Genomic DNA, 15,632 nt, shown 5'->3' on the forward strand with positions numbered 1-15,632 from the left:
CCCAATGTCAGGCCTGAACCTCCCCTGGCGGAGCTTGAGGCCATTCCCTCTTGTCCTGTCCCCTGTCACTTGGGAGAAGAGGTCAGCACCCTCCTCTCTACAACCTCCTTTCAGGTAGTTATAGAGAGCAATAAGGTCTCCACTCAGCCTCCTCTTCTCCAGGCTAAACAACCCCAGCTCTCTCAGCCACTCCTCATAAGACTTATTCTCCAGCCCCTTCACCAGCTTCGTTGCTCTTCTCTGGACTCGCTCCAGAGCCTCAACATCCTTCTTGTGGCGAGAGGCCCAGAAATGAACACAGGATTTGAGGAGTGGTCTCACCAGTGCCAAGTACAGAGGGAGAATAACCTCCCTGGACCTGCTGGCCACGCTGTTTCTGATACAAGCCAAGATGCCATTGGCCTTCTTGGCCACCTGGGCCCACTGCTGGCTCATATTCAGTCGCTGTCAACCAACATTCCCAGGTCTTTCTCCTCCAGGCAGCTTTCTAGACAGACTTCTAGTCTGTAGCACTGCACAGGGTTGTTGTGCCCCAATTGCAGCACCCGGCATTTGGCCTTGTTAAAGCTCATGCCATTGGACTCAGCCCAGAGGTCCAGCCTGTTCAGATCCTTTTGAAGAGCCTCCCTACCCTCCAGCAGATCGACACTTCCACCCAGCTTAGTGTCATCCGCAAACTTGGTAAGGGTGCACTACTCTTGTAGATGGGCACAACATCAGCCAGTCTCCAGTCCAGTGGAACTTCCCCAGTCTTCCAGGACCACTGGAAGATGATGGAAAGGGGTTTGGCAAGCACATCTGCCAGCTCCTTCAATACTCTTGGGTGGATTCCATCTGGCCACTTAGACTTGTGGGTGTCTAGCTGGGCAAACAAGTCTCTAACCACCTCCTCTCAGATCATGGGTCATATTCATAGAGTAGTGGACAATGACTCGATATCCAGATGTAGATCTGTAACAAGTGGTGTCCCTCAGGGATCCGTACTGGGGACAGTGCTGTTTAATGTCTTCATCAATGATATAGACAGCAAGATCGAGTGCACCCTCAGCAAGTTTGCAGATGACAAGCTGGAGAAGTGGGCCTGTGTGACCCTCATGAGGTTCAACACGGCCAAGTGCAAGGTCCTACACCTGGGTTGGGGCAATCCCCAATTTCAGTACATGATGGGGGATGATGTGATTGACAGCAGCCCTGCAGAGAAGGATTTGAGGACGGTCATTGATGAGAAGCTCAACATGAGCTGGCAACGTGCGCTCACAACCCATAAGTCCAACCGTATCCTGGGCTGTTTCAAAAGAAGCGTGGCCACCAGACTGAGGGAGGGGATTCTACTGCTCTACTCCTCTCTGTTGAGACCTCATCTGGAGTATTGTGTCCAGTTCTGGAATCCTCAACATAAGAAGGATATGGAGCTGTTGTAACGGGTCCAGAGGAGGCTACAAAGATGATCAGAGGGCTGGAGCACCTCCCATACGAGGACAGGCTGAGAGAGTTGGGCTTGTTCAGCCTGGAGAAGAGGAGGCTCCGAGGAGATCTTATAGCGGCCTTCCAGTGCCTGAATGGAATTACAAGAAAGCTGGGAAGGAACTTTTTACAAAGGCGTGGAGTGATAGGATTGAGGGGGAATGTCTTTAAAGTGGAGCAGGCGAGATTTAGACTAGATATAAGGAGGAATTTCTTCACGATGAGGGTAGTGAGGCACTGGAAAAGGTTGCCCAGGGAAGTCGTGGATGCCCAGTCCCTGGAGGTGTTCAAGGCTTGGTTGAATGGGCCTCGGGCAGCCTGATTCAGTGGGACGTGTCCCTGCCCACGGCAGCGGGGTTGGAACTAGATTATCTTTACGGTCCCTTCCAACTCAAACCGTTCTATGATTCTATGATTCTATTCCTGCAAAACACGTACACCGATCTATATCAATTGTCATCCCTCGATGATCCTGTTCTGGGAAGGTACACACCAGCAATTAATGATAATAGAAGGATGGGAGGAAATGTGTGCATAGTGGTCAGATGACAAGCAGAAATGCCGAATGCATCATATTCTGAACAGTCCATTTCCAAGTATTTATTATTTATAAATATATAAGATATATATAAGATATCTTGTAGACTAGATTTATGAGTCACCAATGCACAGAACTGTGTGAAGTACATACAGTAGTTATTCTGAAGAGAAGCTTGAGCCAACAAACCATTTTTTTCCTAAGATATCACAGCTGTATGAACACCCATATCATGTTCATGTTTTGGACTGCAAGCTTCCAGTTTTGTGGACTTGAGAAAGAAACAAATCACAGCATGTTTAAATGTATTCCTTCTAAAAGCATGTTAATATAGTTGAAAAAATTCATCTATGGTGTCAGAAGAGAAGCAATCATGTTTTTTCAACCTCACCTAACATTTTACAGTCATAATACACAGATACTTCCATTTTAGTAGAAATCAAGCTATGCAGTTTCTTTGATGTAAACAGAGGTCAGTGAGCTTTAAACCTTTATTAGGTGACTTGGGCACATTTTGAGATATTGCAGAGTGGGAAGAGGGAGGGGAATTGAAAGCTTTTGCTCTGAATAACTAAACAGAAGAGTAAAGGTCATCTTTATTTTTATGTTTTCCTATAAACACTTATCCAGACATCAGATCAACATAGCCATCTAAAACTCTACTCTTCCATGACTAATGAAGCTTATTCCAAAAGCTCTGCCTCAGAGTCTTATGAGCTACAGACTAAAAAGCAGAGTAAAATTGTAATCTCTGTAATATGGAAACCAACCACCTCAGCAACCACATGATGCTATGGTATCCTACTGTCAGGTCTTCCTCACCTTTGCTGTTTGCAATACTAGAACTGAGTCATGAGTGCAGTAAACATATATGACAATGCATATGGAACTTATTGCTTTTAACAGCACCCTGACCATAAATAGAGTTTTATTCCAGTACTGTGTTTACATGGTAAGGTTTTGGTAGCGGGGGGGGGGGGTGCAGGGGTGGCTTCTGTGACGACACCAGAAGCTTCCCCGTATCGGACAGAGCCAATTCTAGCCAGTTCCAAGATAAACCAAAGCTGAGCCAATCAGCAACACTGGTAGCGCTTCTGTGATAAGTGCCTCTGACTCTGTCAGATGTTTTCCTGGGAAAATAACTACTATTGTTACTTGTTTTATATACATGCTAATTATTAACCATTTATAAGTGTTTAAGCACTAACGCAGCAGTGAATTTATCAACAGCAATTCAAATTTGTTTTGATCTGTCACTTGAATTAAATTATTTACTGCTTCCAGCCTGTGAAATTGTCTCTGGATGGGCTTTGCTGCCAGCTGCCTATTCTGGCCAAGTTGCAAGTATTAACCCTGTGGGTACCAGTCTCTAAGTAGATTCTCACAGGTGACCAAATTCTGACTTGTGGCAAAACATGTATAAGCACCCACACATAACCTTTTAGTCATAAACCATTGACCAAGTCTGCAACTAGAAACAGATGCAGCTGCACCTAGGTTCCTCTCTGAGGGAATGCTGAGAAAGCAAGGAGGTCCGTCTTGAACCTCATGACCTGATGGGATGGCTCCCTCAGCCAACTGTAAGAATCTTACCTATTTAACATGACAGTGGGCACCTGACATCTAGCTAAAGTCAACCCACCACAATTCCCCCCTTATTAATTTTTTAAAAGCTTATTTCTCCACTACAGAATGATAGAAAGAAGCCAGCTTGTTACAAAAAATATTTTCTCTCTACTCTTACAAATTATTAGAAGATGCAAGAACTTAAATTACTTTCAACACAGAGTTTTCTGATACGCTTATTATAATTTAGGCAAAAAAATCAGGAGAAGCATTGGAATATTTATCATCTAATAAATACTGTTTACTTGTTGCCTGAATTAGGCTTCCCCTGACAATAGGGAGAATAAGAAACTGACCCCTAACATATATAGCTTACTTACCTCCACCTACTTCGTGCAGGGGTGACGTAGCGTTCCCTGGAGAAATGATGTTGGTTGGACTGAGCCAAAGGAGGCTGTCTATTTGATGCCATCTCCCATGGTCGCATTGGCGGTGATGCAGTTGGTGACGCCGCTGTATAGTCAAAGACTGAATGAGAAAGGCGTTGTCTCTTGGGACTTGAACTGTCTTCACTCTGCCAATGTAGACAAAAAAAACCCAAAACAACTCAACTGAGTGATTTGTTTCCCATATTGGAACTCCAGTATGCTTCAGCTAGCATCAGAGAGAGAGACTTAACAAACTATATCAAAACACCATCAAGTTAAGTAACTACAAGTAGTTGTAGAACCTACTGCCTTTATAATGCAAACACTTAATTGCCCATTTTACAAAAGCGCATTTTAGCAACATCAAGATATTTTAAATAATAATGCTAAGGTAACCACAGAAGCTATATCAGAAAAAGGAGTAAACATTTTCTTCAGGAGAACCTGATCACCTTCTATGACAAGGTGACCCGCTTACTGGATGAGGGAAAGGCTGTGGATGTAGTCTTCTTGGACTTCAGTAAAGCCTTTGACACAGTTTCTCACAGCATTATGAGCTGGTTGAGTCACAACCCCTGGAGGAATTTAAAAGACCTGTGGACGAGGTGCTCAGGGACATGGTTTAAGTGGCAGATAGGAATGGTTGGACTTGATGATCCAAGAGGTTTCTTCCAACCTGGTCATTCTATGATTCTATTCCTACCAGGTACATGCTTACATAGCTGAAAAAACATTGTTAAATGTTTGGAGTACAAATCAGCTCTGGTATGCTTACACAGAGGTGCTTCATCTTTTAACTTATTAGTGCAGTAATAGTAACAGGTAAACACAATGTGATCAAAAAAAACCACCACGAAAAACTTGCTTTGAGCTGGTGTATTTTACCGAAGTTCTACTGAGACTAAGTAGCTCCATAGATTCATTGTTAGCGATATGAAAATCATTCACCTCCAAATTTATATTTGGTCCTGAACAGAAATAGTTACCTCTCCTTTTCACTACTTGTCCCTGCTTAAAATGGTTAGCTGGACCTCCTTTTCTTCTTCACCATAAAGAGATATGATGTGATGAGTTTAAGAAGCCAAATATTTGCAGTCATTTGCAGATGACAAATACAGAGAAAACTGAAGCTTCTCTACAATAACTGTCTTCCTGAACTGCACCCTCTAACCCTGTTAGAAGCCTTTTGCTTCATGCACTTCTAAAGACAATCATGTTTTAAAACCTCTCTACACTTATTCATCCCTCACAATTTTCCCCACTGGATCATCGAGTCCAACCATTCCCATTAATCACTAAACCATGTCCCTGAGTACCTCATCCACCCATCTTTTAAACACCTCCAGGGAACCATGGTGTCCAGTCATCAGAAAATTAAGGCTGCTCCAATCTCTGTACCAGCTGTGACTGATGCAGCCTCACAGACAGTGCCCCAGTGGGTGCACGCTGCCAGCCCGATGCCGGGATGCAGGGTATGCCCCGATCTTGCACTGGTATATCCACCAGTGGGGAACTCACCTGCAGGAGGTGTGGTCGGGTGGAGGAACTCCTCTGCTTTGTGACAGAACTCAGGGAGGAGGTGAGCAGGTTGAGGACCATCGGGGAGTGTGAGAGGGAGATCAACCACTGGAATAACACCCTATGCTCTCTGGTAGGCATGCCTTCTATGACACCCCATCCTCTCTCCAATCAGCTGAGGAGAGAAATTTAGGAGATGGAGGGGAATGGCAGTAGGTTCCTGCCGGGCACAACAGGTGTGTCAGCCTCCCAGGTTTCCTTGCACAATAGATACAAAGCTCTGCAAGTGGAACCCAACCTCAATGTGGCTGATGGGTCTCACAGTCTAGAAAAGTTCCCTAGGTTAAGACACCCTAAGCCCTCCATCAAAAAATGCCTCTGTTAAGAAGATAAGACGGGTTATTGTCATAGGGGACTCCCTTCTGAAGGGAACAGAAGGACTGATCTGCAGACCAGACCCAATTCATAGGGAAGTCTGCTGCCCACATGGGGCCTCAGTTAGAGGTGCGGAAAGAAAACTTCCAACCCTGGTCAAGCCCACAGATTATTATCCACTGTTGACTTTCCAAGTAAGTAGTAACAAATTCCATACAAGAAATCTGAGGGCAATTAAAAGGGAATTCAGGGCCTTGGGACGAATGGTGAAGGGACCGGGTGTGCAGGTAGTGTTCTCCCCTGTCATTCCAACTACAGGGAGTGACGAGGGGAGGAATAGGAAGAGCCAAGAAATAAATACCAAAAGAACTTTGGGTTTTTGACCATGGATTGGCCTGCAAAATACCAGGCTTGCTGTCCAAGGATGGGGCGTGCCTGTCTCCAAGGGCCAAAAGGATGCTTACCAAGAAGCTAGCAGGGCTCATCCATAGAGCTTTAAACTAGAGGGGAAGGGGGACAAAACTAGGTTTGATAGAAAAACGCCTGGGAATGGCACTCCAGTGATGGTGTGCTGGCAAGGCCCTTTGGTCTGCCACTTCACAGGAAGTGGGTGAGAGCACTCCAAGCGGCACCACAGATGTAAAGATTACTGATGGGTTAGAAAATTCAGTGAGGAGTCACTTAGGAACTGAGACTATTCCCCTCAGGAGTGTAGCGGGATCGACAGCCTAACTGAAGTGCATCTACACCAGTGCACGCAGCACGGGCAACAAAAAGGAGGAGCTGGAAGCCGTTGTACGGCAAGAAAATGATGATTAATTGCCATCATGGAAACATGGTGGGATGACTCGCATAACTGGAGTGCTGCCATGGGTGGCTATAAACCCTTCGGGTTTATATAGAATCATAGAATCATAGAATCACTAGGTTGGAAAAGACCCATCGGATCATCGAGTCCAGCCATTCCTATCAAACACTAAACCATGCCCCTCAGCGCCTAGTCCACCCATCCCTTAAACACCTCCAGGGAAGGTGACTCAACCACCTCCCTGGGCAGCCTGTTCCAGTGCCCAATGACCCTTTCCGTGAAAAATTTTTTCCTCATGTTCAGCCTAAACCAGACAGAGCTGGTTCCAGCCAGCTACAAAACAGAACCACCGAACCTGAGCCAATAAGCAAAGCTGGTGGCATCTTTGTGAAAACATATTTAAGAAAGGGCAAAAAAGAGTAGACCGGCAGCAAGGGAAAAAAGTGTGAGAAATAATAGTGCAAACACCAAGGTCCCCTGCAGCCCATGGAAGAGACCACAGTGGAGCAGGTATTTCGGTAGAGCCTGTGGAGAGGACCACATTAGAGCAGATATCCACAATTGCAGCCTTTAGAGGATCCCGTGGCAGAGCAGGTAGATATTACCTGAAGGAACAGCAGTCCATGGAGAGACTATGCTGCTGCAGGAAAACTTTGAGAAGGAAGGAGTTGCAGAGAGGAACTGTTATGTACTGACCATAAACACACACACACACTTTTCCCATGCACCTCTGTGCTGTTTGGGGGCAGGGGGGGAAGCAGAAGGGAGGTAAAAGAATCAGAAGTGAAGTTGAGCCTTGAAAAAACAAGGGAGGGGGACATTGTTTTAATTTTTGGTCTTTATTTCTCACCATTCAAATCTCCTTATCGGCAATAAATTAAATTAATTTTCCCCGAGTCATGTTCGTAACTGGTCAGTGATCTCCCTGTCTTTATCTTGACCTATGAGCTTTTTTATCCTGTTCTCTCCCCCTGTCTTGATGAGAGGGAAAAGTGAGAGTAGCTAGGTGGGCATCTGACCAAGGTCAACTCGCCACAATTATGAACATGCTTTAGTAGTCACTTTTACATAGTTTACATAAATGCTGTTCTTCTTTGCATAGATAAAGTGAGAGTTATAGCATGATAATTTAGACCGCTTATATTTTCACCAAGTCAATGTACCTTAAGATATGCCTGTTTTCCAGTTAAATTATAAGGATTACACACACAAACTAATATTTTTTTAATAAAAAAACAAAACTCAACCACAAAAAACACCCACAAATCAAACATAGAATTGAGTTATTACTAGAAACAATTAAGACTGATATCTAAAATACAACTACACTCAACTCCACAGGGACATAAGCTTCAAGAATAAAACTCAATTTGGAGGATGCAAAGTAGCCAAGACTTGTGAAGATAACCTGGAGGAAAAGTACATCACGATGTGGACAAATCTCACAAAGTGTAATACTAACACGCTGATACTAAATATTACATGTGTTAAACATTTACTTTTATGAAAATTAAAACTTCTCATTAGACAAAATTTTCCGACTTTCAGAATTGGAGTCCACAACAAAATGTGATATCAAGATCAAAACAGAAATGCTTATGACAAAAATGTAACTATTAAGCATTATTTGTAAGCAGACTTTTCAGCATCAGGAAAGATGAACAGTGGTGTGATTTTCACAGAGACCCTGCAGAGATGAGAGCCTAAACCCTCAGCTGCACAGAAGAGCAACCAGTGACTGTAGTCAGTTGTGAGGCATATGAAGACTCCCATGATGGCGAAGGCTGCAGGCTTGTGACTTCTGGCAACAGGAAGGCCACTACTTCTGTACCTGCACATTTGCAATAGTGGAATAAATTCAGTGCCCTGATAGAAGACAAGGGAGAGAAAGCCATGTCTGAGGAGGCATCGGATCCAGCCAAGCCTGAACCACAAATCAGCACCAAGAGGAATCAACAGGTGACAGTGGTGTGACACTCCCTCCTTCAAGTGATGGAGGCTCCCATATGCCAAACTGAATTATTGTCTACAAAGGTTTATTGCTTGCCAGGAGCTCATTGGAATGGAAGACATGGTGGGACAGCTTGCACAACCGGAATGCCACCATGATGGATATAAACTCTTCAAAAAAAGCCCCCAAAAATAACAGAACAAAAAACATACCACAGGCTGGGCAGACAAGTGAGCGTGCACATGTGTGTGCGTTTGGAGGCAAGGGAGGGGTGTCCTGTATCTGAATGAACAGCTTGAATGTAAGGAGCTCTTCTATAGGACTGATGACAGTCCCTGTGAGAGATTATGAGTCAGGATCAGAGGACACACCAGTAAGTGTGACACTATGGTGGAAGTCTGGGAACTTGATAATATGAAAATGAAGTAGATGATGAATGAAGTGATTCACCATCAAGGAAGAACTGCTTGGTGACATGAAAATCAATGGTAGCCTTGGCTGCAGCGGCCATGAAATAGCAGAGTTAAAGATCCTGAGCGGGGTGAGGAAGTCAAGCCACAAAGTACAGATCCTGGCCTGGTAGGATCCCATAGAAGGCAGCTCTGAAGGGCAAAGGAACTCTAGAGAACTGTCAGGTTGTTAAAAGCAACAGCACTGATAATCAGAATTACACCCTACCTTCTCTCCCAGACTCAAGCCTTGATTTCAGATTTGACAGATAAGTCTTGGAAATTTGGCTGTCTGGACACAGAAACAGAATTTCTCAATGAAGGAACATGTCAGTTTGAACTAAGGCTACTGAAAATTTGACACAGAAAAAAATAACCTCTCCAACTCTGAAAGCTGCCTTAAACTCTGGATACCTGTGAGAAAGGCCAAAACAAGACAGTCATTAGTGTAGATAAAAAAGGATTGTGAGATAGCACAAAGGAAGCTTGTAATTAAGTGTTCTCTGCATGTAAAGTAAGACGTTTATAGGAACATTTTCCTGTGAAAGAACTTAAAAGTTTGTAGCAGAGAGCAACTTGGAGTAATTTTTGTGTAGAATTCTAGCAGTTACTCTTAAGATGGTGTGTGCCTCCCTGAGCAGTTGTTTCTCCCTAACAAATGTCAGGTATGTCTTAGAAGACACAGTGTAGAAGAACAGATACCACTCCTGAAACTGCCAGGTATTACTGAAAAAATATATACCTTCCAACTAGGATGTATATTTCAGGGGGACAGACAAATAAATCCTAGAATGGCACTGCCCATTTCTACTTCTTTAGTGAAAATACTATTTCAGAGGAAAACCTAATGTGGTGGGTTAACCTTGGTTAGCTGCCAGACACCCACCCAGAAGCTCTCTCACTCCCCTCCTCAACAGGACATGGGAAGAAATTAAGACCAAAAGCCTCTTGAGTCATGATAAAGATAGGGAAATCACTTACCAATTACTGTCACATGCAAAACAGACTTGACTTGGGGAAGATTTATTTAATTTATTGCCAATTAAAATAGAATTGGACAAAGACAAAATTAAAACAACATCTTCCCCCTGCCCCCTTCCCAGGCTCAACTTCATTCCTTCATTCCAGACTGCTCTATGTCCTTCTCTGCTTCCTGAATAGCACAGGGCAAGGATGGGGAATGGGGGCTTGCAGTCAGTTCATTACAGTTTCTCTCTGCCGCTCCTTGTTGGGAAATGGTTAAGTGAACAAGGACATGTTCCCTTGAAGGAGCTGTATAAACAATCTCCCTGTTAAACGATGAGCTAAGAGCAGCTGGCTGTACAAGCAATTCTTTTTGATAACATTAAGCCTAACTCTAAGATAAGTCAGCACATAGCCTAGAACACTGTAACCAAAACAAGACGTTGTGTCCTTGAACATAGAAACTATAGCAAGATGTTAGAAGCAAAATAGCACGTAGTAGTTAATGAATATTAACATAGGGGGCAATATGAATATAGCCAATGAACATGTATTTGTATGCTGTTACTAACCAATGGAATTATAATACGATGATGTAATCAAGTAGAAAGAAAGTATATAACCTGACTCTTTTTGAATAAAGATGACCTTGCTTTATCAATCATATTGATTTGACCGCATGGTTCCTCCCGCTGCGGCAGCTCCTTCCTCCTCAAATCCCTGCTCCACTGTGGGTCCCTCCCACAGGACACAGTCCTTCACAAACAGCTCCAACATAGGCTCTCAACAGGCTACATCTGTGGGGACATCTGCTTCACCATGGTCTCTTCAATGGGCTGCAGGGGAACGTCTGCTGCAGCACCTGGAGCACCTCTTCCCCCTCCTTCTTCACTGACCTTGGCTGCAACTATCACATTTTTTTCTCACTCCTCTCTCACAGCTGCTGTGCAAGCATTTTTTTCCCTTAATTAAATATGTTTTCACTGAGACACCACCAGCTTCACTGACTGGCTCAGCTTTGGCCAGTAGAAGGTCCATTTCTGAGGCAACTGAAACTAGTTCTGTCTGACATTGGGGGCAACCCTGTCCTCCTCTCATAGAAGCCATCCTTGCAGCAACCCCCCAACTTTGCTACATAAACCAAATACTCTTGGCCTCTCTTCTTTGTGTAAATAAACCAAACAAACAAACAAATCAAAACAAAAAAATCAAACACCGAAACGCACAAACCAAATCACAAACCCACACAGCCCACAGTATGAACATTTCATTTCTATCCTATGACAGGCAGAACAGGCAAGTCTGTTAGAATGCTTCCAAAACAATAGTTTGGGAAAAATGGGAAAAATGGGAGGGAGAGATGACGCTAACTAAAAAAATGGTAACTAACCCACAACAACTTCATTTTAACAATATTCAGTTGTTTGACATTCCATAGCCAATTTACATGCGACATATTGTGTTGGGTTACTTATTTATTTCTATGAATTAAGTAAACAAAAATGAACACTTGAATACTTATTAAAAGAAACACAACCTGTCTGGTAAAATAAGATGGACCCTATGAAGTGTGATATATATTTGTGCCCACTGCCTCTTGTCCTGTCACTGGGTGCCACTGAGAAGATTCTGGCTTTTTTACTCCCTCTCATCAGATATTTATACATATTGCTAAGATCCTACCTGAGTCCCCTCTTTTCTAAACTAAACAGTCCCAACTCTCTCAGTCTTTCCTCATATGAAAGATGTTCCAGTCTCCTAATCATCTTTGTGGTCCTTTGCTGCATCCTCTCCAGTATGTCCATATTTTTCTTGTACTAGGAAACCCAGAACTGGACACAGCACTCCAGGTGTCGCATCACCAGTGCTGAGTAGAGGGGAAGGAACATCTCTCCTCAGACTACTGACAATGCTCTTACTAATGTAGCCAAGGATGCTGCTCGTTGTCTTTGCTACAAGGGCCATTGCTGGCTCATGTTCGACTTGCTGTCCACCAGGACCCCTAGGTCATTTGCTTCAAAGTCACTTTCCAGCCAATCAGTCACCAGCCTCTATTACTGCACAGGCATCTCCCTTCACTGAATTTCATTAAGTTCCTGTCTGCCCATCTAGCGCATCAACCACTCCTCCCAAATGGTTTTCTTTTTTTAAGAGATTAAAAAATATTGCCCTCTGTATCAACTTTGGGTTATACAACTAGTGACTGGCTTCCAACTGGATTTTGTACCACTGACCATAACCCTTTGAACTTGACTAACCATATATCTAGCTTGTAATTAATCATTTTCATAGAATCATAGAATCACTAGGTTGGAAAGGACCCAATGGATCATTGACTCAACCCATTCCTACCAATCACTAAACCATGTCCCTTAGCACCTCATCAACCCGTATTTTAAACACCTACAGGGAAGGTGAATCAACCACCTCCCTGGGCAGCCTGTTTCAGTGCCCAATGACCCTTTCTGTGAAAAATATTTTCCTGATGTCAAGCCTGAACCTCCCCTGGTGGAGCTTGAGGCCATTATCTCTTGTCATGTCTCCTGTCACTTGAGAGAAGAGGCCAGCACCCTCCTCTCTACAACTTCCTTTTAGGTGGTTGTAGAGAGCAATGAGGTCTCCCCTCAGCCTCCTCCAGGCCGAACGACTCCAGCTCTCTCAGCCGCTCCTCATAAGGCCTGTTCTCCAGCCCCTTCACCAGCTTTGTTGCTCTTCTCTGGACTCGCTCCAGAGCCTCAACATCCTTCTTGGGGTGAGGGGCCCAGAACTCAACACAGGATTCAAGGAGCGGTCTCACCAGTGCCGAGTACAGAGGGAGAATAACCTCCCTGGACCTGCTGGTCACACCGTTTCTGATACAAGCCAAGATGCCATTGGCCTTCTTGGCCACCTGGGCACACTGTTGGCTCATGTTGAGTCGGCTGTCAACCAACACACCCAGGTCTTTCTCTGCCAGGCAGCTTTCCAGCCAGACTTCTCCTAGTCTGTAGCACTGCATAGGGTTGTTGTGCCCCAAGTGCAGGACACTGGCATTTGGCCTTGTTAAACCTCCTGCCATTGGTCTCAGCCCAGCGGCCCAGCCTGTTCAGATCCCTTTGCAGAGCCTCCCTACCCTCCAGCAGATCAACACTTCCACCCAGCTTAGTGTCACCCGCAAACTTGCTAAGGGTGCACTCGATGCCTTCATCCAGGTCATTGATAAAGACATTGAACAGGGCTGGACCCAGCACTGAGCCCTGGGGAACCCCACTTGTCACTGGCCTCCAGCTGGATTTAACACCATTTAGCACCACTCTCTGGGCCCGGCCATCCAACCAGTTTTCCACCCAGGAGAGTGTGCGCTTGTCCAGGCCAGAGGCTGACAGTTTCCCAAGCAGAATGCTGTGAGAAACTGTGTCAAAGGCTTTACTGAAGTCCAGGAAGACCACATCCACAGCCTTTCCCTCATCCAGCAGCCGAGTCACTTTTTCATAGAAGGCGATCAGGTTAGTTTGGCAAGACCTGCCTTTCATGAACCCCTGTTGACTGGGCCTGATCACCCGGTTCTCTTGCATGTGCTTCATGATAGCACTCAAGATCACCTGCTCCATGACTTTCCCTGGCACTGAGGTCAGACTGACAGGCCTGTAGTTCCCTGGATCCTCCCTGCGACCCTTCTTGTAGATGGGCACAACATCAGCCAGCCTCCAGTCCAGTGGAACTTCCCCACCACCAGGACCACTGGAAGATGATGGAAATAGGTTTGGCAAGCACATCAGCCACCTCCTATAATACTCTTGGGTGGATCCCATCTGGCCCCATAGACTTGTGGGTGTCTAGCTGGGCAAGCAAGTCTCTAACCACCTCCTCATGGATCATGGGAGCCTCATTCTGCTCCTCTAACTCCTTGGTTTGCACACAGAGCGAACAACCTTCCTTACAATTAAAGACTGTGGCAAAGAAGGCAGTAAGTACCTCAGCCTTGTCATCATCCCCTGTCACTGTTGTTCCTTCTGCATCCAATAGGGACTGAATATTACTCCTTTTATTGTCAATGTATTTATCGAAAGATTTTTTATTATTTTCATGGACTTAGCCAATTTGATTTCTAGTTGGGCCTTAGCCCTTTTGATTTTTTCTCTACACAATCTCACTTCCTCCCTGTAGTCCACCCAAGATGCCTGTCCCTTCTTCCAAAGCTCATAGACATTCCTCTTCTTTTTGATGTCTCTCAAAATCTCCCTACTTAGCCAAGCTGGTTTTTCCCCCGCTGGCTCCTTTTCCAGAACATGGGGACAGCTTGCTCCTGAGCTGCAAGGATTTCCTTTTTGAAGAGCGCCCATCCCTCATGGGCTCCCTTGCCCTTAAGGACTGTCTCCCAAGGGACTTTGCCAAGCAGCCTTCTAAACAGTCCAAAGTCTGTCCTCTGGAAGTTTAATGTCACTGTTCTGCTAATACCCCTCTTCACCTCACCTAGAACTGAGAAACCTATCATCTCATGATCGCTTTGTCCCTGGCATCCTCTGACCATCACATCCCCCACAAGGCCTTCTCTGTTGACGAACAGCAGGTCCAGGAGAGCGCCTTCCCTTGTCAGCTCACTCACCAGCTGTGCGAGGAAGTTGTCTTCCACGCACTCCAGGAACCTCCTGGACTGCTTCCTTTCTGCTGTATTGTACTTCCAGCAGATATCTGGAAGATTCAACTCTCCCACGAGGACAAGAGGTAGCGATCTTGAGACTATCCCCAGTTGTTTATAGAAGAGCTCATCATCTTCTTCTTCTTGGCTGGGTGGTCTATAACAGACTCCCATCACAATATCTACCTTCTGGTGGGCTCCTCTGATTTTAACCCACAGGCACTCAGTCCCATTCTCACCGTAATCGAGCTCAAGGGTATCAAAGCACTCTCTAACATAGAGGGCTACCCCGCCTCCTCTCCTACCCTTCCTGTCCCGCCTGAAGAGTTTATACCCCACCATAGCTGCACTCCAGTTATATGAGTCATCCCACCACGTTTCTGTGATGGCAATGACATCATAGCCTCCTTGCCCTACAACAGCTTCCAACTCCTCCTGCTTATTGCCCATGCTGTGTGCATTGGTGTTAATACACTTCAGCTGGGCTGGAAAACCTTCAGACCTCATAAAGGGAATAGAGTTCATTCCCAATTGACTGGTCCTTGGAATAACTGACACCTCAGTGCCAGTTTCATCCTTACCGTCAGGAGATGTACTTGCCCCCACTTGCTCTATGGTGACATACTGGCAGTCCTTGCCAGCACACCATCTCTCAGGCACTGGAGTTCCACTTCCAGGCTCACTCCTGACTAGTCTGGCCTCTTCCCCCTCCCCCTTCACATATAGTTTAAAGCTCTATTTATGAGCCTAGCTAGGTTTTTAGTAAGGACTTTAGTCCCCCTAGGAGACAAGCATGCCACATCCCTAATAAGAAAACCTGGGGGTTCATGGGCCACCCCATGATCAAAGAATCCAAAGCCTCTCTCCTCACACCAGGTTCAGAGCCAGGTATTAATCAAGTGCTTCTTTTTGACTTCTTACTCCTCATTCCTTAGCACTGGCATGGAGCTAAAC

The 15,632-nt window shown here is 45.1% G+C and overlaps 1 protein-coding gene and 1 long non-coding RNA gene across 4 annotated transcripts in view; one reads left to right on the forward strand and one right to left on the reverse strand.

The window, feature by feature from the left end:
• Positions 1 to 15,632, forward strand: part of LOC138732952 (uncharacterized) — a 212,084-nt gene that overhangs the window by 81,672 nt on the left and 114,780 nt on the right. The window lies entirely within an intron of this gene.
• The window catches only part of LOC138732941 (E3 ubiquitin-protein ligase RNF38-like), a 151,076-nt gene that overhangs the window by 76,614 nt on the left and 58,830 nt on the right, over positions 1 to 15,632 (reverse strand). For 2 of the 3 annotated variants that reach the window (XM_069879739.1, XM_069879740.1), the window contains one exon: positions 3,949 to 4,142. In XM_069879739.1, coding sequence (XP_069735840.1) covers positions 3,949 to 4,142 — 194 coding nt within the window. Of the gene's footprint in view, positions 1 to 3,948; positions 4,143 to 5,514; positions 5,523 to 15,632 lie in introns of those variants that run through there. The other variant, XM_069879742.1, reaches the window with a different exon arrangement.

This window comes from Phaenicophaeus curvirostris, chromosome W, assembly GCF_032191515.1.
Source record: "Phaenicophaeus curvirostris isolate KB17595 chromosome W, BPBGC_Pcur_1.0, whole genome shotgun sequence".
Lineage (NCBI taxonomy): Eukaryota > Metazoa > Chordata > Aves > Cuculiformes > Cuculidae > Phaenicophaeus > Phaenicophaeus curvirostris.